The sequence below is a fragment of the Silurus meridionalis genome, chromosome 28 (genome assembly GCF_014805685.1).
Source record: "Silurus meridionalis isolate SWU-2019-XX chromosome 28, ASM1480568v1, whole genome shotgun sequence".
NCBI classification, from domain to species: domain Eukaryota; kingdom Metazoa; phylum Chordata; class Actinopteri; order Siluriformes; family Siluridae; genus Silurus; species Silurus meridionalis.
In genome coordinates this window covers 6,791,212-6,814,159 of record NC_060911.1, presented here as the reverse complement: position 1 = coordinate 6,814,159, position 22,948 = coordinate 6,791,212, and the positions used below count along the sequence as shown (strand labels likewise).

The window sequence follows — 22,948 nt, the reverse complement described above, 5'->3', positions numbered from 1 at the left end:
AATGAACAACACGGGTAAAATCACATTTTTCTTTGGTAAATAATTTTAGATTACCCTATACCCCATATCGCTTCTGATCACCATCACTGTACCCCGCAACATCGTATATCTGCTACAAATGGACATTCGGTGCAACCCAGATGAGGATGGGTTCCCTCTTGAGTCTGGTTCCTCTCAAGGTTTCTTCCTTATGCCATCTCGGGGAGTTTTTTCTTGCCGCAGTCGCCACCGGCTCGCTCATCAGGGACAAACTTACTTATGAAGAACATATTCACTTTCAATCACCACATTATCTGTGTAAAGCTGCTTTGAGACAATGTTCATTGGTAAAAGCACTATACAAATAAAAATGAATTGAATTGAATTGAATTGAATATACTGACATTATGTTTAGAGTAGAAAGTGCCTGGGTTTTTTTTGCTGGTGTCATATTGTTCCATTTCCAAGCATGTAGAGTGGTCAAACTGGCACTAAACCGTGTCTCTGGACAGATTATATAGTGTTTCTGGAGGCAGAAAAAAAAATCAAATGGCCCGAACAAAATAATAAAGGAGGGATTTACAGCTGGTAGTTAAGCGACTTTTTTTTTCTTCCCGCCACCAATCAAACTGAGTCTATTCAGTTGTGCAGTTGAAAGGCATTGAATCTAAAGTGGCCCCTCAAGATCACTGAAGCCTGAATCAGTACTTACCAGACACTGGAAACTTTTCTTTTATGCATGTAGAGATTTGACAATACTGTAATACTGATTTGGATTTAGATTTTTGGATTTGCCGCAAGCTGAGAACATATCAATAACAAATCTATAGGTTAAAACCTTGCTAAAGGGCTTGAGGGCATTTTTTTTAATCCTTTAATTTAGTCAATGTTATAGCCCGTATAGGGAATCAGTAGTTCATGAATATGCATGTAATATTGGTCAGCTTTTTCATCAGGGTTAGTGATATAGAGCAGATACATCCGAATGCACCATATGTGTTTATACATGCAGCAAAAGCTAATGTTACATTTATTATACATTTAGTCACAATTTGCTGTTATAATAACTTTAGTTCTTCCAGGAATGAATTCCACTAGTTTTTGAAGTGTGCTTGTGGAGATTTGTGTTCATTCAATCACAAGGTCGTAAGTAAAGTCAGGTACTCAGGAGCCTAAGGAGGCCTGGGGGGGCAGCGTTCCAATTCATTCCAAAGTCATTCATTAGGGTCAGAGCTCTATAGCAGGCCACTTAAGATATTTCACTCCAAACGATGTAAAGCATATCTTACTGGAGCTGGCTTTGTGCATGCTGGAAGAGTTTTGAGTTTACGTCTGTCTTCAAGGTCATCCGATACAATTGTGTTCCTCCAACATTGCGGTTACAGTTTGGGGAAGAACCACATATGCCTGCATAGGTCAGGTGTCCTAATGCTTTTATCAATATAATGTATGTTATATTACATTGTTTTGTTCCAGAATACTGTGCTATGTGATGATATCACATTATGATACAAAGAAATTTGTCTATTGTAGCCTACTGATGTTGCAGTGTTTTTTTGTATAACCAGATTACAGCACTTCACACTGTAGATCATGTGGATCATGCACTTGGGATCATTTATTAAAACTCCTCAAATCTGACTTTCACTGCAGTGATTTGTCCGTCCAATCAAAGCAGCGTCCTCTCCTTCTCAACAATGATCCGGGCGTAATTGAAAGCGAAGGCCGTTCTGTATGATAAGAGCACTTCACACTTCTGTGAGCTCTAGAGCTAGAAACCAGTCTTGTCAACCAATGCGCAGCAGCTCAAACGGCCTCACACTGACTAAGCCGTCTTTCAATTCCTCTCCTGTCCTCGAAGTCCAGCTCTGACAGAGAGAATCTCTGAAGACTTGACCTAAAACGCTGACCCAGGACCGAAGTCTCCCTAACCTTACATTAATCCCGATGTCAAATCCGGCTTGGGTCAGAGTCACAGAAACGTCGTCTGTTGGGACTTTTGGGAATTTTTCTCGGAGCACCATGATGAGCTCGAAGAAATTGTAGCGTGTGTGTGTGTGTTGAAGTCAGGACACTGAAGGAGACTGTGTTCTGATGGCTCCCCTTTGGGAAAGGAGTGCATGGATTCTGTAGTATCGCTGCTACTGTTTCTTTTTTAATTGGACATGGTTTGACAATGGCATATAACTAATTTACACCAGTGTGCCTTCTATAAGCAGTTTTTCTTTTTAAACACTAAAACTATACTTGAGACAAGTTTTAATATTTCATGCTTCATTGGATGTTTTACTAATGAGTCAATCCATTAATTAAAAAATAAATAGATAAAATGGGTGTCTATATATGTATTTATTTATTTATATTTTAATTAATGGATTGACTCATTTTATATATATATATATATATATAATGTATATGTGTGTGTGTGTGTGTGTGTGTGTGTGTGTGTGTGTAAGTAATACATTATATAGTACAGTATGTGTTTGTGTTTCTTTCTTTCCAGGCCACCTGGGCTTGACGTCGTCTCTCTTATTTAAATCTGTCTCCATTTCTGTCTCCACATTACCATTTCCATTCACTCTCACTTCCCTTCAAACAAAGAGAGCTGCCTTTTTCTTTTTTATTACCAAATCAAATCATTCCTTTAGCCCATCCCCTCCTCCTGCTTCTCCCCCCACGCTGCCTATGCCAAAACCATGTTTGTTTAATGAGAACCTGCTTTAAACTCGCAAGCTCGCTCTCCTCACAATTACAAACCGCTGTTCAGAAAATGTCGTTCGCACGTTGACTCCTGATTGAAGAGCAGCGTTTCAATAGGCTCGGATGGAGCACTCGGAAGAGTATAATTACAAAACTTAAGTGTAGAAACAGGGCTGTGGGGAAAAATAGTGAATGTATTAGCAGCATCACTTGTAATCAGCACTAGATAGTAGAGGAGCTGTACTGGAGCTAAGACACGCACAGTGACTGTAAACAGAATATCGATTTTAATCAATCGTGTCACAATATGATTTTTGGAGACTTTGTTGAACAAAAAAAGCTGCTTGGAGTATGCTGATATGATAGTTAGCTGGTTAGTTACATAAAAAATATAGCCTTTGGTTTCAGTGTACATAAAAAGGGGGCAGCCTAAGAATAAAAAAAAAAAACAGTATCCAAAACAAAAAATGTATACATTTAAAATTGATTGCATTTATAATTAAACTTATACAACATAATATTCTATAAAACTCATAATTTCAACATATACATTCTCAAAAATATTTGTTTTTTGTCTTTTCTTTACTCCACTTAAAATATTATGGTTTATTTACTATAAAAACAAAAGGATTTTTACAAAATTTATTTATGTATGGTATAAAAAAATATTAATAAAGTAATATATATTTTTTAAAATGCAGCGCTACTATTTTGACTGCCGCTTGTTAGCAAATCTTATACATATATACGTATACTGTATATTAAACATATCATGAACCACATTATATCATGGCTCAGCCCTACAGTATGCTTTAGATCAATGCCAAATTGAAATGTTTGCTTTCCATTATACTATCATCTTTCTTTGACTGTGTGGACAAAATCAGTACGTTTCTGCACAAAAGCCTCTGCTGAGTTCTTGTATATACCCATTCAAATGACCTTTGCCTCAGAATTCCACTAGGAAATAAAAGAAAGTCTGATATGTGGGTGATGTGGGTGTGTGTATGGCGCACGCATAACACAGTGGAATTATATGAAGTGTATTAACACAGCAGACCTTGTAATGTTGACTATATATTTATTACGATGTCAGTGAACTTACAAATACAACTGGCAGCTAAAGACTATAGCTTTGTCCAGATAATATATGATGCCTGTTTATACAGATCATAATAAAGAAAATTGGATATTATACATTATATTATATATTAAACTGTTACCACGAAATTAAAAGCGCAGAACTGTATAGGATAGTTAACACCATTCAATTTTCCATTCACTTGAACTTGGAGACCCAAAACTGTTCCAGCATGACATCTTGAGTGGCCTCCTTCAGAGCTCAGACCTCAACCCTATTTCACACCTTTGAAATGACTGAATCCCAGGCCTCCTCACCCTACACCAGTAGCTGACTTTATGAATGCCTTTGTAGCCGAATGAGCACAAATCTTCAACAACACACTTCTTGTGGAACATCTTCCCAGAAGAGTATGAGCATGTCAGCACGAAAAAGGTGAAATGTTTACTCGTTGTTCAAGGATCCAATGGGGGTTCATCCATAGATGAAATTAGTCTCTTCAGTGCAAATATAATGTAATCGGTGTTGACACAAATAAAGCGTTTCCGCATTTGCAAATTGGGCTACCTTGTTGGTAAAAAAGAAGCGACAATTATATGCAAGGGTTCAGAAGACTGGGTCCCGCTAAATGCATTTTGTGTCAAAATAAGAAAACAATGTATTTACAGTTAGGTCCACATGGAGCACTGTGCTAAAAGTGTGAAGTGTTCGTGAAATTCGTGAGGACTAATGTTTTTTAGCAACTAAACAGAAGCAACAAAAAAAAAAAAAACCTGAATTTGATCTTTATGCAAGCTTTGAGCTACTACACTTCTGAATTATTACTGCAAAGATGTGTAGCCTGTACACATTTTGAGGAACGGTAAGGCCAATTATTATTAGCAATATGTTACGACCCAGTCTAAGGTTGGCCGCACAGCGTGATTAAAAGCACGGGGTGGGCTGATGGATGTTGTGTGGATGTGTGTGTATGGTATTCTGATTAATAAAGGAAGGAGCACAAACACTGAGATTAATAGGGAGTTATATTAAAGTATGTACAGGGAAGCACAGGGCTACGCTTCAGGGTAACCCAAGGGCAAAATAACATACAAAAAACACTCTGTTTACAAAATCTATGTTACCTATGAAAGAAAACACACAGTGAAAGACAAACCACTTCCTGAACTCCTTCATCAAAAACAGGAAAGGAACCCACACCCAACACAAATGGCAGTCACGACAATTCCTGTGCGTACAGGCATTTACATACAGCTATATTACAGTGATCATTTACACACAGGTCGAGCAAACATATTACAAAGGACAAGGCAAAACTCAAAGTTGGCATGGGGCATAGGTCAAAACCACCATCACAAAATCTAAATTTGCGCATTGGCTAAAAGAGCTTTTGATCCCAGAATCCAACCCAACTTTATATTGCCTCTTAAGTGTGTCGTCATCTTTGGGAGGTGGGCGTGGCTTCACCAAGGTGGTCTGTAGAAAGACACGGACTGGGAGTCTGGAATGGCACCTGCACAGACCTATACAATCCCAAACATCCCATATAATACAATACAACCTGCAAATATGGGCTCTATAGCAGGCAAGTCAAGACCTTTCACTCCAAACCATGTAAAGCATAACTTCCTGGAGCTGGCTTTGTGCACAGGGGTATTGCCATGCTGGAACAGATTTCCTCAGTTATGCAAAGGGAAAATGTAATGTTACTAAACCAAAGACATTTTGTGCCTCCCACTTTGTGGTAACAGTTTGTGGAAGAACCGCATTTGAAAGTCAGGTGTCAGGTGTCAGGTTATAATCTTCATGAACCATCGTCATCTTTGCAGTAAATATACGTACAGGCCCCCGGAGGAATGAAAATATTGAAACACCTCTTGAGCTGTGTTGTTGCTGCAACAGCAGTATCGTTCCAGGTCTCTGAAAAGTGAAAGCGAAGCTGCTGTTGAGTGTCTTCACAACATCTACTTTTCTTTGAACACCGTCAGCAATACACAGGCAAATAAGTCAAATAAATAAAGAAATAATTCTGCAGTTTTCTAAACAGATTGAAATGCATTTTTTGTTGTTGTTGTTGTTTTTGGTTCCATCATGCGGTATTTGCATTTACAAAAAATACAGTAAATAACAATGAAAAACGTGCAGAGGATAGACAGAGGATAGTCAACTTTAAGCAGGGATCACTTGTTTAAGTCACAAACTTTTGCCTGCTGGAGGAGAAGATAACTCCTGGGTTTTCTTTCCACCAACTCAAAAAAAACAAACCTTCTACCACAGGTTTGAATTGATTCGGTTGCACCGCATACTGCAACATGTAGTAAAGTGAGGCCATCTGGTCAATTTAGCTGCCATGACATCTCCACATAGTGGTCTGAGGAAAACAAAATCTAAAAATTATAGACAGGTGTGTTCTTGAGGTAAAGATGTTTACATTCAAGGGCTCATTTTCTGCCCATAATCATTGTGCTTTTGTTCTGTGTGTTGCTGAATTTGAAAATGGAGCATCCTCAAGTCCTGATGTTCACCTTCAAGCATCCTATAATACTGAAAGTCTGATGTCTGGCATTTGTACCTGCTGGAAATTGTGGAATTACTGTAATTATAGGTCCTTGTGAGTAAGTGTGTGTGTGTGTGTGTGTGTGTGTGTGTGTGTGTGTGTGTGTGTGTGTGTGTGTGTGTGTGTGTGTGTGTGTGTGTGTTTCTCCCTCTGTTTATGTTGGTGCATCCTGGATATGTGTTGCTACAAGGTTCTTGTCCCAAGAGATCTTCCTGTTTCAGGTTTTAACCAGAAAAATAGCGTTTTTCATGTTTCTCATTGTGTCTTTGTGTGTGTGTGTGTGTGTGTGTGTGTGTGTGTGTGTGTGTGTGTGTGTGTACTATAATTGCTGAAATAACCGCCCTACCGTATTAACACTAACAAATGGGCATATTAAAATTAGACTAATGATAAAATTCCAGTGTGCATTCATGTATATCTTATATAATGCATTTTAACTGCAGTAGAAGTGTGTGTGTGTGTGTGTGTGTGTGTGTGTGTGTGTGTGTGTGAGAGAGTGAGTGTGAGAGAGAGAGAGAGAGAGTGTGCACGCCACTGATTTGGCAGTAGGTGACAGTCCTGGCTGCAGAAGATGGATGCTCAATCTCTCAGCAGGGAGCCGTAATGAATGAAGACACACACACACACACACACACACACACACACACACACACAGTGCACAGCAATCACTAAACCATAATGGTTTGGAGGATATCGACCTGTCCATCAGATACTCTACTCTCTCTCCTTCTCTCTCTCTCTCTCTCTCTCTCTCTCTCTCTCTCTCTCTCTCTCTTGTTCACATGCAAACACACTATATACAGGAGATTTTAATAAACTACAGGGCAATCTGCCTTTTAGAGCCTCATTTGGTTCCTTATCAAAGTGTAACACACATTTATAGGATGTATTTGGGTGTGGCAGCATTAGATTTTCCCTTCACTTGAACTAAGAGAACCTGAACCCTGTTCCAGCAAAACAATGCCCTTTGAACAAAACCAGCTTCATTAAGTTATGGTTTACATGGTATGGAGTGAAAGATCTTGAGTGGACTGCTATAGAGCTCTGACCTCAACCCTAGTGAACACCTTTTGAGATGAAATGGAACACTGACCGTACCCCAGTCCTCCTTACCCTACATCAGTACCTGCCTTTACTAACACACTTGTAACTGAATGAGCACAAATCTCCACAAGCACACTCCAAAATCTAGTGGAACATCTTCCCAGAAGAGTGTTGGTCATTAGAACATGATGTTTCAAAACCACATATGAATGTTATGGTTCGGTGTCCGGTGTAATTTTCAGGTAGCAAGCTTGTATTTGTATTAGAAACAGGTTTATTAGAGGGACAGCGCATGTAGGACATTTTGGAGACAAGGTGAGGACGGCACGATTGAGATGGTTTGGACATGTGCAGAGGAGGGACATGGGGTATATCAGTAGGAGAATGCTGAGGATGGAGCCACCAGGAAGGAGGAAAAGAGGAAGACCAAGGAGGAGGTTTATGGATGTGGTGAGGGAAGACATGCAGGTAGTTGGTTTAAAGGTGTAGAGGACAGGGGGGTATGGAGACGGATAATCCGCTGTGGTGACCCCTAATGGGAGAAGCCGAAAGAAGAAGAAGAAAAAGAGGAAGAAAGAAAGCAATGAAAATGTGCTGTAGGAAAAGAGCATTTTTTTGTAGACGTGTAATTGAGTGTATGGGTGTGTGAGAGCTTATATTTTTGGTTTAAAGTGCTATGTTTACTTGAAGGGCCGGCGTGAAAAGGAACTCTGTGTATTAGTCATGCTTTGTTGTAGCATTGACTGTTTATTTGCCAAGCTCTTCTACCGAGGCTCCCGCTGATCCATAAAAGCCGCGTAGAAAGAACACCTCTCGCCGCGTGTTTACAGTGTTTTGTTCTCCACTTTGTTTGTCGGTCCTCCAAAATGAAACAGTGCCTAGCGCATGCATGGTAATAATCGGATCAGTATCTGATCACAGTGGGGGCCGGCGTATTGTAGTGCTCGAGTAAACAGCGCAGTGTTCAAAATCGGATTATCGCGGATCACTAACATCTAATAAACACCATTTGAATGTAGTTCAGAAATCTGCCAGTTTGGAGTGATATGTTTAGCTTTGTCACGTGCACAAACAGATGCAGAATTCTGATAGGTGTTTCGAAGCATAACAATGACCAACGTATTTAGCATTTTAAGAGTGCCTAAGCTTGTCTGTAAAGATTATGCAGCAGGTTTAATCATGTAAGATGAAGTCTTCCGAGTGGCAGGAATTGGCTTCAGCTGTGAATTCTAATCCTGATGAAGACACAGCTCTATGGCAGCAACATTTTCTATGCTGTTTGTATAGGAAAAGCCATTTCTCACATCCTGCAATCAGTCACAACATCACTTATATCATGTATGTGGAAGTGTGTTACACCTACTTGAGTGAATGTTTAAAAAGATCTGGTTAGCTGGATTGAGGTGTCTCAGAAAAGGACATGCTTGCTCCGCCCACACTTTCTGTCATTTGATTGGGGCAGACGCTGCTCATAGGTGAAAAGTGGCATTACCAAATAATAACATGGTTTCAAAAAGTTTCGAAACTAGCTCTGTTTACAGGAAAATAAATAATTTATCTACCTTTGCACACTATAACCTTCAAAATATTCCCCTTGCACAGCAATACAGAGCTCTCGGTATTCCTGCCACTTCTGGAATATGTCCTGAAAGTCTTCTAATCGAAGCGTGTCAAGCACCTTCTGTACTTCGCTCTGGATCTCCGCAATGGTGTCAAAACGGTGAACTTTGCTCTGGATCTTCATCTTCGGGAACAGGGCAAAGTCCACAGGAGTCAAATCTGGCGAGTAGGGTGGGCGCGGAAGTGAGATCATGTGGATTGTTCTGTGACGATCATCATGCGCATGTTGCTGAATGTTTTCCGACAGTTTTCAGGGGTTGAGCTCGTTGAAGATCTTTCTGATCTCTCGTCGTCTTCTAGTGATATTCTTCAACGACTCATTGCAGCATCCTTGTATGTCAAACTTGTCATGTCAAACATCTCTGTGGCAGATTTGCCCAGTTTCACGCAGAATTTCATGTTTGCTCTTTGTTCTAACTTGCTGTCTGTGATTAAATTGCAGACGTGGTAACACAGGTGGTCACCAGTTAGCACCGTTAGTCTTGAGACTTTGTGATACCACCCTCGTATAACATTAAGTTTGTTTACAGTTCTGTAAACAAAAGTAGATTTCACCGCATTTTAGGACAAAAAAAATCTAAAAAAGGAATATCACATGATGCTGCACATCTTTGAAACGCTCCGCTCGCAAGAGAGTTCTGTCGGCTCGAATGGCGCACCGCCACCATCCTACAGCGCACAAGACGTTTCCCCTCAGAGTCCTTAAAGAGGATCGCTACCACGTTTTCCATCATAAGTCAATTAATCCCTTCATTTACATTTTCATACAAATCAAATCAAAGCCGAGGTAAAGCGGCGCACAGTTGTGATCATGTTGATGTACCGCTTTAATTGTGACTATGCTCACGCACTGATTTGCTCAAATTGAATTCTTTTCATCCCACGCCTGCTGTTAAAACACGGAACACACCGGTTCCTTACAGCAGACCTGAGGGCTCGGCTCTGTGTGCAATTTCTCGTATTATTTTTTTTTCCATCTGAATCTAACGCACCTGACTCGCTTCCTGAGTTAACTATAAAGTCTATTAAGGCTCTGATTTGGTGTATGACTATACTATGCTACACACTCTCTATTTATCGGAAGAGACTTTCAGTAATGCAAGTACAAACCGAATTTAACTAACAACTGGTACAAGTCCATGTCATCCAGATCTCAGAATTTTGAAGTAAAGAATTTGGACGGAGCAGTAACGTTTGTAAAATCTTCATGAATTGGATGAATTAGAAAGCTGCCCAAACCCCAGGTAAGAGATCACCAAAGATCTTTACAAGCACACTCCAAAATCTAGCGGAACATCTCCCCAGAAGAGCAGAGATTATAAAAAAAGCGAATGGAGACTAAATGTGGAAATGGATGTTCAAAATGTACATATAAATCTAACGGTGAGGTTTTCACAAACCTTTGTTGATGAGACCTTGTTTATAAATGAAATCAGAGAAAACGATAAAAGCTGAATGGAAGGTTACAGTAGGTCAATTAACCACTTTGTTTACATGGTGAGCGAAAAGTATATCATAATACAAAACCTTTAAGCTTATGGGCTACACTAGAGGGAGAAGATAGTGGTTTTCACTCTTTTAAGCCGGGAATATGAGGAACAGTAATGCGAGGCTGCAGAAACTGGGAGAGGTGAAGGACAAAACTTTACTTGGTCTTTAACTGCTCTGTTTGAAAAACATTTAAATTGATTGAGAATGTTAGGTATTTATTTTCAGATATGCTCAATTAAGTACTACTCCTCTAAAGTATATGACGAAACCCCTAAAATAGAAACAGAACCATGCTAAGGAACAATTTCAAAATGGCCGCCTCTTTGCTCTTTCCAGCATCGAAGCTTTACAGTCATTTCTTTCATTGTGGTACAACACTACAGGAGGTCATGTTACATTTAAAAATACAATGACAGAAATCCTTTAAAAAGGAACCAATGTTTTTTTTTTTTCCTCTCCTGAAGGAGATATTTTATTGTCTACATTTCGAGGCTATCGTTAAAGCTTAGTCAAGACGTAAAGGGGTCGCACTCCATTTCAATTATTTTTAAGCACTTCTAGCAGTAGACATTGAAATCCTGAAATAGATTTTGATCTCTAATGAGCCAGCGGCGACATTGGAAAGAAAAACTCACTGAAACATCATGAAAGGGGAAAAAAAAAAACCCTTGAGGAAAGCCAGACTCAAAAGAAAACCCAATGCCTTCTGGGTAATCTGTAAGATCAGATGTTTGCTTAGTGCACTTATAACATAATGTATTACTAATAGATAGATAGATAGATAGATAGATAGATAGATAGATAGATAGATAGATAGATAGATAGATAGATAGATAGATAGATAGATAGATAGATAGATAGATAGATAGATAGATAGATAGATAGATAGATAGATAGATAGATAAATATAAAGGCTATAGCAGTGCAGAGATGTGTGGACATCATTAAGAAGTACAGATAAATGGTTCTAAGGCTATGGCATTGAAGGTTGAAGGTTGAAGATTATAAGATTACGAAATTGAAAAGTTATTGAAAAAAAGCCATTTTTGTTTGCCTTTTTTTATATATATTGTATTATATTTGTTAAAAGTATGAATTTAGGGCTACGAGACTATATATGAGAATAAAGATTACCGTAATTTCCCAAAAATAAGCCGCACTCCCTGAATTTGACAGATTTTTATTTTGAACATAAATACGCCGCACCTGTCTATAAGCTGCAGGTGTCTACACTGAAACTAATGAACTTTACACAGGCTCTTCCTCCTTCCTTTCACAACTATTTCTCTCGGGAGTTTATCTTTTGGCATCAAAGTGCGTTTAAAAATCACCATCGGTGAAGCTTGTCTCCCGATGCCGTGCAGCTCAGAACACAGGTGAAGTGCGTTTATTCATGCTCGGTTGTTTTCATCGTGACGAATGATTCGCATTTCCTGTAGACAGTCCGAGTGAGCGGCAGGTCAAACGTCAGAGGAACCTCATCCATATTTATGATGTGGTGCGGCCCGATTCATTTGGAGCGCATCTGATTTAATATAAAGAGTTTCATTGGTTCACCTGAACCCGCTCTGCAATTACATTGGTCTAATGTTATGGGGTTCAGTTTTTTGGCTTGAATCTTGTGAAACCGGGAAAAACCCAGGAAAAATCCATAAATTAGCCGCTTCGTTGTTTAAGCCACGGGGTTCAAAATGTTGGGAAAAAGTAGCGGCTTATAGTCCGGAAAATACGGTACATTATTAGAACTTTAAATCCAGTAAAATTTCCACTAAGCATTTGTCTTTATTTTTTTTGTCTTTCTCTTTTTAAAAATTATTTTTTTTTGTAAGTAGGTCTGAAGCCTGATTCCTTACAAACCTCTCTTTTTGGAATAATAGTGAATTTGTTAACCGAATGGGTCCATGCTGTGGTTTGGTGTCCAGGAGCAAAATGCATTATGAATTACACAAAAGACATAACAGCACAGCTGGTTATTTTTTTTTGACTATTGAACAAGATGAATAAAAAAATGAGGTATTTGATTAGGGATCCATTGACCATATTATCACTGAATATATTTAGCCAAAATAAGAGTCGTTTAAATAAAGATGGTTAATGCTTATCTAGCCGATAATATAACCGCTGATTTCAACGGTCTAATGTTTTTATTTATTTTAATCACCTTCCTAGATTGTAATTATGTTTATTATTAAATCAATGGAAACTAAATTTGCTTAATGTGATGGAGCGATTCAGTAAAAAAAAAAAAACCTGTTTATTTGCTCTTGACTTTCTAGCAAGACAAAGCAAGCTACATGAAGATATGCTAGACATAGTTTGGATGGGAGTATCTTCATGGGACTTCATGGGATGTTCAAAGAAGAACATAAGAATCTTACTGTCAGGTGTCCACAAACTATGCATTTATTCAATCTCTAGTCACCAAATCTCTTTCCTGACTGACTGATTTTGCGTTTTTTGGCTGTCATCATCAATCTGCTTTACAGTTAGAGATGCTTTTCTGCTCACCAAAGTTTTAGAGAGCGGCTATTTTTTTTTTCGTCATTTTGTATCTAGATCGGATTGTGTGATAATCCCGAGACACTATCATTTCAGAAAAAAAAATTAAACCAGATCTAAACATTTACCTCAGAATTAAATATGCTTTTGTATTGTCAGCTTCCATAGAGTATACAGTCAAATGCAGAAGTTTGTACACCCTTTAGAAGAAATAGAATACATTTTATATAGGCAAATATTGTGTTTGATTTAATATTGTATTTTTTTTATTCTAAAATCAAAAAAAGGAACATTTCAAATATATATATATATATTTAAAAAAAGACATTCTAATGTTTTGTTCCTCTCTGCATGTGTGAAAATTCTCCAAACGCAATTGGACTCAATTTTAAACCTTGACAACCTTTAAACCTTTTTTATATATTTTTTGGACAGCTTTTAAAGTCAAATTGTCCATTCTAGACACTAAAAGAATCTTTTCAAAACTATTGTTTGCAGAAATGTGTATGCTTTTGATCGCTCTCTTGCTGCATGATACACCCACATTACAGTTTCTTGGAATTTTCTTTCTCTTTTTTTTTTTTTTGATTTTTTTTTTTGGAAGATGAATTGGAAACAAATCGTGGAACGTTTATATTTTCTAACAAAAGAGAGTGTTAAATTGAATCTCCTGTGTAATTCTTTTGGTTACACCTATATGATTGTGTAACCAAAAGTCCTTACTATAGACTACACTTAGACAATAGTGTCAGGGAAAAAAAAGAAGAAAAAAGCCATTTTGGTTTCACTTTTTTTTTCAGTAAGCTTTGACGGGCCTGTTTCAGTGTCCCCTATGGGGAGGATGATTAAGAATCTTCTAACACGAGTTGTATAGGCTGGCGGGGATGAACACACACAGAGAGAGAGAGAGAGAGAGAGGGAGAAAAAGAGAAACAGAAAGTAAGAGAGAGAGAGAGAGAGAGAGAGAGAGAGAGAGCTCTGACCTTTTGTTTGCATGAGTGACATTTCAATGAGCTCTGGAAGTAATGTATTGATCCACTGTTTGTGTGTATGCACACATATAAGTGTCTCGTCCTGATTTCTCCACACGTGCTTCTGCGTCCGAACATCTGCATGCGCTTCAACGTGCGTCTGCTTAACTGCGAGCACCTGCCGCGATTCCGACTGACAGCCTGCTCGTGATCTCGTAAAGCACTCGCGGTGATGGGCTCCGTCCCACAACTCATTAAATCCACGTCTCCTGTGAGACTCATCTTCCTCGTTCACTCCACAGCCCATTGATCACCTCTCTGCAATCAATGCCAATTAAACTGCACCGGATCTCTTTAATAGTACAGCGAGGAGGGCTTCAAACTGGGCCATCTTGACCTTCGATGACCTTGGAACGACTGCCTGGGATAAGGAAATGGGCATATGCGAGATACATATGCGCTTTTCGAACATCCAATTCTACATTTAGTCCCTGCTAAACACACTGTGAGAAAGTGAGGACGTTAGAGTTACACTGTATGAGCAGAGGTTTGTGGACACCTGAGCATGTGCTTTTTGAACTTTCCATTCCACGTTTAGTCCCCATTTGCTGTTATGATAATCTCCACTCTTCTGGGAAAATGTTCCACTAGATTTTGGAGTGTGCTTGTGGAGATGTGTGCTAATTCATCCACAAGAGTGTGAGTAAAGTCAGGTACTGATGTAGGTGATGTGAGGAGACACGGGGTGCAGTCAGCGTTCCAATTGTTCAACAGGGTTAAGGTCAGAGCTCTAAAGAAGGAGATCTTCCAGTCCAAACCATGTAAAACATCTCTTCATGAAGTTGAATTTGTGCACAGGGAATCCAATACAATTTTGTGCCTTCAAATATGTATGTATCAGTGATACCCTATGGCTGGAGTATTCAGGTGTCCCAATACTTTTGTCAATATAGTGTAGGTTTTTGTGTGTGTAAGACTGTGTTATGTGTTCTGTCAGCTGTGACAGAACATTGTGCTCGTTGACTTTGATGATTTGATGATCCGGCATATTAAAGACCTAAAGAAAATTTCCGCTTTGCCTCAGTTGCCGCAGAGACTTTATAAAGCTCTTATGTAGCCCTACGAACTTCACTACATTATTAACCTTGTTGATTACCATGCAGACCTTATTCATAAACGAGTTCATATTTAGTTATTAACTTATTTTGAAAAAACACGTTTTTGTAAATAATAAGGAGGACCTGGTGGTGTTATAGCTCTGCAGTTGTGGTGTGTGTGTGTGTGTGTGTGTGTGTGTGTGTGTGTGTGTGTAATATGTAGGCAGTGAGGCACGATTAGTAGGATTTTGCACATGGCTGCCTCAGCTCTTCCTGTAATTCGGTCACACTTTCATATCCAAAGCAAACTCTGGCTCTCGAGGCACAAATTATCTCCATCACACCATCTTCCTTTTTCTCAAACCACTGCTTTTACTGCTGACATTCACACCATCAGCATCCAACCAGCACACACCCAGGCCATTTCTTCCCCTTCATTAGCCACATGCTAACTAGTCAGTCACTCAATAATGACTCAAGGTGTGTGTGTTTGTGTGCACACTTGTGTGTGTGTGTGCGTTATGGGATATGAAGCAATGACATTATTATGACTTTCAGCCACTGGGATATTTCTTTATTAATCACGCTTGAGTGTCTTCTCGCTATATTGAAGTTTGGATCCTGATTGCTTTTTTGTCTTCTTGACCCTTTTAAAGAGGAGTTTAACAGGATATTGACGAAAAATTTCTGGTTCATGTTTTTAGAGATACACAAGATTGACACGATAAGGCCATGTACCAGGACAGGACTTCTATTTATTTTATTTTATTTTTTGCTAGTGTGCTGCCCAGCCTCATGTTTTGGTTGCTTGGTAACTGCTTCAGTTAAAGTGAAAATGGGAATCAACTAGTATTTTTCAAATCAACAAACAAGTCGATTTCAGCAAATCAACGTCAAGTTTATTTCCAAGGTCAACGTTCAGACAAACGTTGAAAGTTGAAATCTCTCTCTCTCTCTCTCTCTCTCTCTCTCACACTCTCTCATGACTGAGGCACTTTACAGTAGCCGTGTTTCTAAAGAGACTTCACCCAGGAACATAGTGTTTAAAATATCAAGGCAACTTTAAGAGCCTACATTATAAGGACAAACGTATTGAGACACCTGATTGTTTTCCAGCTGTATGTGGTTGTTAAGTTGTATTTGTAGCCACATAACTGTTAGGATGTCTTTAGATGCGGTAGCATTAAATTTATCAGATTTTTAGAGACCCAAACCTGTTCCAGATATCCTTTCCCTGAATTCTAGTGGAAGATCTTGAGTGTCCTGCTTTAGAGCTCTGACCTCAACCCTATTGAACAATTTTCTTTACTCACACTCTTGTGGCTGATAAACACAAATCCCCACAAGTACACTCCAAAATCTAGTGGAACATCTTCCCAGAAGAGTGGAGATTATCATAACAGCAAATGGGGACTAAATGTGGAATGGAAAGTTCAAAAAGCACATGCTCAGGTGTCCACAAACCTCTGCTCATACAGTGTAACTCTAAGGTCCTCACTTTCTCACAGTTAATGACATTGGCATTTAAAATCTGCAGTTCAGGGAATTTGTAATGTTTCCTTCAGTTTTAGATTACAGTACCTGACAAGATTGTATAAATTCGGGTAAAACTTTGAACATATTGTCGTAGTCAAAACCGATAATAACTTTTTATGTTTTCTTTTTTTCTAGATGTAATAACAGGACACAGTGCGCCGTCGTAGCTGGTCCCGATGCGTTTCCAGACCCCTGCCCGGGAACCTACAAATACTTAGAAGTCCAGTACGAGTGTGTGCCATACAGTAAGTATAAGTCGGTGTCCGTTATAAAGAGTTTATGAAGGTGTTTTAATGTAACTGTCGAAAATTAATCATGAAGATGAATGATGAATATTAGTAATTAAAACGGGTTTATTTTTTACACACATATACATACACACACACACACACACACACACACACAAACAAAATTCTGATCTGAAAAAAAACAAACTGTCTAATTTTCTATTGGCTGATTTCAAGTCTCATATTTCATAAGATAAAATTATCCCGCAAGATTTCAAACCCATAAATTCTCGTTTAGCAGTTTCTCCATGTAAGAAAGCATGTGAGTATGTGTGTGAGTGTGTGTGTGTGTGTGTGAGTGCATGAATGTGTGTGTGTTTGTGTGTGTGCCCCCTAAGTGGATCTATATGATAAAGTAGGTAAGTGCTATAGTGTGTCAAAATGACTAAGTTGCCAGATCTGTAAGGATTACGTGCCTAGCTGTGATAGATTTTCCATAATGTTATCTTCAGGGACCAGGTGAGAGAGTTTTTATTTCTCTGGCTGGTACGCAGATCACAGAACCACTACACTTGCACCACCTGCTAGGTTTAACACAATTGTGTCCAACGATGGAGTTTCCAAACGAGGGAGTTCGAAGGCGTTTTTGACTACTGTAAGATGCTGCTTCTTATTCGTTTTGCTATTATTTTAATATTAAACGTTTCCCAGATGATGACTTCGAGTGTGTTATGGTTTTAGGGCTGGTTTGAGCATTTCACAAAATTATGGCCTCCTGGGAGGCTGTAGTCATTTAAAAAAAAAAAAAAAGAAAAGCAGAAAAGCATATCGGAACATATTCCACACCAGTCCTTGGGGGTAAAACTGCCTATTTTGGATATTTTGTACAGTTTCTGAGATGCTTTTCTCCTCACCATGATTGCAAAGAGTCCCTGATTAAGTGGTTGATGAATGTAGCGCCCTTATTGAAAAGCGTCTCCTGCCCTCAGCTATTATTTCCCTTCTCTTCGATTATATATGAAGGACGTACGCTTTAAGTGCCCCCCTGCCCCTCCCCCCGGCGGAATCGGATTAATTAATAAACCAAACGATTAGAACACTACAAACACGTAAGCTGTTTACTGTTTATTGCTGGGAATTTCCAAGTCCCCACCGAGACATCAGTTCTGGAAGTGTCCTTGTGTGAGTGTGTGTTTCAAACTGTCACAGCGAATCAGTACGGAGACATTGAAGAGTGACGAGGGATAGAAAGACGGCAGGATGAAAAAAAAAAAACAGGGCTCGAGACAGACAGGTGGAACAGTCCTGAGATGGAGGAGGGACGTTTTCTTTCAGGAGGTAATTAAGTTGCAGGTGGTCTCGGGTGAAAGAGGGAGGGGCTTGGCGCTGGGGTAATTAGTGTCTGGAAATTGGAATTTTTTAGAAGTCGTATATGATGGCAGAGCGTAATAAGGAGTGCAGCCGAGCGGCGCGAAGAGCAAGAAGGGCGTGTCCAGGTTTTTTTGTTTTTTCTCTCTATTCATTTTTCTGTCAGTGGCAAAGAAAAATAGTGTGTAGAAAAAAAAAAGCACAAGTTCCAGCACCCATCAAAGACACAAACTTTGATATATGAGGAGTTTGAAGGACTGAAGGGGGGCATTACTTTTACGTTTTTTTACTATGACGTTTTTTTTTTTATTTCCTCTATCCTGCCGGGAGCTGAGACCAAAGCAACAGCTGGTGGCTTGTGTGTGTGTGTGTGTGTGTGTGTGTGTGTGTGTGTGTGTGTGTGTGTGTGTGTGTGTGTGTGTGTGTGTGTGTTGTATTGTGTTTTGCCAATACAGTTGCTATGAAGTTGTGAAACGTGTTTTGCACTCATTTCAGCTTGTATCTCTTTTATTATCTCATTATTTCAACAGAACAGCTTGTGATTTCAAGATCTTATGTCATTATTTTGACTTTGATATGTTTTGCATGGCTGTTTTGGCTGGTTTGAGTATTTCAGAAACTGACAGCCTTCTGGACATCTGGAAAGCGATGGCAGCTTAAATAACAACTCGTTATATCCGTGGCGAGCAGAAAAGCATCTTTACACTATGGGAAACATTTCTTTCAGTTTTCCACTATCCAGCTTTGATATCGAGATGCTTTTCTGCTCACTGTGTTTGTTAAGCTATCTTTATTTCAAGGACTTATCTCATTATTTTGACTCTTCTGCATTTTTCGAGCAAATACCGAGTCAAACAAATGACATTTCGAAAAACAAACTGGCAGTTAGTGAAATGTCAGTATTAATAGAATATTTGTTTCTCCTTTTCTCTTTCTGCTGTTTATAACCAATTTCACAAATCAAAAACAAGAATATGGTTATTTATTTCAGTGTAACATTTTGGCAGATTTTTCTGTCTTTTTCAGTCACTTATCATCATCCCGGACAAAGGAGTTTAATCAATCTTTGTAAACACTCTCACTGACAGAGTGAGGGCCATCAGGGCTGCCTCGCTCAATGCTTTATTAATAAATCACTGGTTGAATATGAAGAATGTATAAAATCATGCTTATTTCAGCATGTCTTTCTTAAAGTACACTATATGGACAAAAGTTTGCACCTGACCCTGAGATTGATTCCATATTTAACCCCATTTGCTGTTATAATAACCTCCACTCTTCTGGGAAGATGTTCCACTAGATTTTGGAGTGGGCTTGTGGAGATTTGTGCTCATTGAGCTACATATATTTTTGTGAATTCAGATACTGATGAAGGTGAGGTGAGGAGGCCTGAGGTGCAGTCAGTGTTCACATTCATCCCAAAGGTGCTCAATAGGATTGAGGTCAAAGTTCTATTGCAGGCCACTCAAGATCTTTCACTCAAACTCATGAAAAGGATTTCTTCATGGCGCTCGCTTTGTGCACAGGAGTATTTTAATCTTGGAACAGGTTTTTGTCTCCCAGTTTAATAGGGAAAATGTAATGTTACAACGTCCAACTGGTAACAGTTTGGGGAAGAACCACATATGGAAAATTCAGGTGCCGCAATACTTTTGTCTAAATACTGTAGTTTATGTTATGAATATTGATAGTTAAGCAAAAAAATACGAATAGAGGGGAAAAAGCTTGTTCTATTATTTCCCAAAACATGATCATATCAAAAGACTATAAGTGCTGCACTTTTTTTTTTGGTATGCAAACTTCCTCATTATATAACAGCAAAAACAATAAATGTTGCCACTTAAAAATATAAAACAATATAATAAAAGTTGAGAAGCCACTAAAAATACTAACGCAGAAAATATACATGTAAATGTTTTTTTTACAGTTTAAAAGATTTCATGACATTTCACTGTAGGTTTTTAAATGTATTGCATTTGATTCTAAATCAGATGCTGGTTTAAACAATAAAGTAAAAAAAATAAACAAAATTTAAAAAAAAATGACCATAGCCATGAAAACACATGAAAGTACGAAAAAAATGAACAGAAAAATTGTGATTTTGATAAAAAAAAGTTAAAAGTTTACATTTAAACAAAATAAAATAAACGTTTTTTTTTTTTTTTTTTTAATTTTCAGTCTCATTTACAGATTGCCCTCGGGGTGTAAATACTTTTGCACTCAACAGCAAATTTGAACATGTAAAATGTAGGAAAGTTGTGATGTTAAAAGTGATTATTTTATGTTACTTAAATTCCCAGCAAAAAACTGAATGCATTATACACACACATGCTCGCACACACACACACACACACACACACACACACACACACACACACACACACACACACACACGCACGTCTCCTGAAGCAATGTCAGTCTAACTAAGCTCTATCTAGTCTCAGGGTCTCTCTCGCTCGCTCTCTCTCTCTCTCTCTCTCTCTCTCTCACTCACACACACACACACACACACACACACACACACACACACACACACACCTGCAAAAGTCACACCTAGTTGTGAGCATTATTTTTATAGTGACCAGGTGACCAGGAGCTCGCCGCAGTGTGGCTGTGATTTATGCCGTGGAGCGTCGGCTTTATGATGACTTATTACACGGACTCTGAGTTTTGCGACCTTGAAGCCGAATGAGCCAAAATGGCCGCCTACTCGTCCCTGTGGTTTCCAAAGCCGGCTGCTAGAACGGGGGGGGGGGGGTCAGGACACATACAGCCCACTGATGTTTGGAAATATGCTGACTTGTACTAATTAATTCTGAAGGCAGCGTCAGATGCACCGCTAATTAACGCTAACTGTGAGTTTTGGGGGAGCTTCTGTTTTTTTTTTTTTTTTTGAGCAAACACAGCAAAACGGGAAAGGAAAAGAGAGAAAGTTCTAGAGGAATGAGAGAGAGAGAGAGAGAGAGAGAGAGAAAGAGAGATGTTGTAGCGCAGGTCCTCTGGCCTGTTTTGTATGCCGCAGGTCGACGTGATTAGTCTTTGATTTCCATTTAGCCGCGACGGCCATGCTCGACTGCCTGGCTCAAATAAGCGCCGTCCTGCCTCTATTACTGCTCCTACCTTTTGTGTGTGTGTGTGTGTGTGTGTGTGTGTGTGTGTGTGTGTGTGTGTGTGTGTGTGTGTTGTCCTGCAGGGAGAGAGACAGAGACAGCGCAGCACAGCATTAAAAAGTTTTATGAGCGAGACATGGGAAGCCATGATTGTTTTGGCAGATTCTACAGCACCTGCTGCTGCTTTCCTCTCCTTCTCCATCTATCTGTCTCTCCCTCTCTTTTTTGTGCCTGTCTGCCTGCCTTTCTGTCTGTCTGTTTGTCCGTCTCTTTGTCTGCCTGCCTGTTTCTCTCTGGGTCTCTGTCTGACTGTCTGTCTGTCTCTCTATCTGTCTGTCTTTCTTTGTCTGTTTTCCCCTCCCCTGTTTCTCTGTCTGTCTTTTTGAGAATCTACACATCTGTTCTTTGTCCTTTCCCTTTTTCTTGCTCTTTCTACCCCTGTTTTTTTCTCTCTAAGTCTTTATCTATCTGCCCCTCTTTCTTTCTTTCTTTCTTTCTTTCTTTCTTTCTTTCTTTCTTTCTTTCTTTCTTTCTTTCTTTCTTTCTTTCTTTCTTTTTTGTTAATCATCTTAACCTCACTCTCGTTTCTCTTTTTCTCCTAATTGCAAACTCGAACACATACATCTCTTTGTTTCTGTCTATCTTTTTTAATACAATTTATTTCTTTTTTTCCCATCTTCATTCTTCTCTGTCGTTAATCCTCCATGCATTGGTGTCGTCCTTCAGACAAACAGCACCTGTGTTCTGCTTGCCCCCCCCAACAACCAGCGCTCGTTAAAACCCATCCAATCAGTGAAGGTAAAGCAGGAAGTGATGCGGCGGACTGGGTGATCAGGGGCAGCGTGATTGTGAGGGTGAGTGTGTGCAGCTGTGCTGATCAGGCGGGAGGCAGCGTGACCGTGGCCTGGTGGGGGTTAGTCGTGGTCAGGTGCTGCTCATATGGAGGTGATTTCAGGGATGATTCAGGAATAAAGATCTCTTTTAGAACCAGGCCAGGACTTTTTTTTTTTTTTTTTCCGGAAAGGATTTGCGGGACCATTCACAAAAGGGGAAAAAAAAAAGTTTGTTTGGAAAAATGTCCTGTGCAAATTAACATAATAATGAGACTGTTCGAATTTCATTTCATTCCTCTGCAGGTTTTCACAACCTGAATGAAGAAAAGGAAGAGTTGCTTCACCTTCTAATGCTCGAGGTGCGCATTCTTTCGCCTTTCACAGGATCGTTTTCCTGATTTAATAAATCTCCATGTATAGTTTTAATAAAAGTATTATTTTTGTCTACATTTACGACAAAATCTGAGTAGAAACAAGTGGTGCACAAACTTTCGAGCAGCAGGTTTTTTAAAAGGGATGGTCTGCACCACTGATGTGCCTCGATCATTTCTGAGGAGGGACACAAGAGTCGCACCGAATGACTACAGTGTGATAGAACTCATGGCGTGTCTGGTGAAGACGAGTCGCTGCAGCTGTACAGTGAAAAATTGGTGCGTTCAGTGGAACTCAGGAGCAGGAACAATGTTGACTTTCAAAAGTTTGACTTGTTAAAGACCAGTCCACGTTTGAGTTTTTTTGAACCACTTAAATAACTGCATTGAGTGTGGTTTTTTTACAGCCGATCTTAAACTTCTATGTTGAGAGGGATTTTCTTTATTTTTGTGTTGTGTTTGTG

The 22,948-nt window shown here is 39.2% G+C and overlaps 1 protein-coding gene across 19 annotated transcripts in view; it reads left to right on the top strand.

The window, feature by feature from the left end:
• Window positions 1–22,948, top strand: part of LOC124381300 (adhesion G protein-coupled receptor L3-like) — a 298,169-nt gene that overhangs the window by 156,061 nt on the left and 119,160 nt on the right. For all 19 annotated transcript variants that reach the window (XM_046842786.1, XM_046842803.1, XM_046842805.1 and 16 more), the window contains exon 5: window positions 16,711–16,820. In XM_046842786.1, coding sequence (XP_046698742.1) covers window positions 16,711–16,820 — 110 coding nt within the window. The remainder of the gene's footprint in view (window positions 1–16,710; window positions 16,821–22,948) is intronic.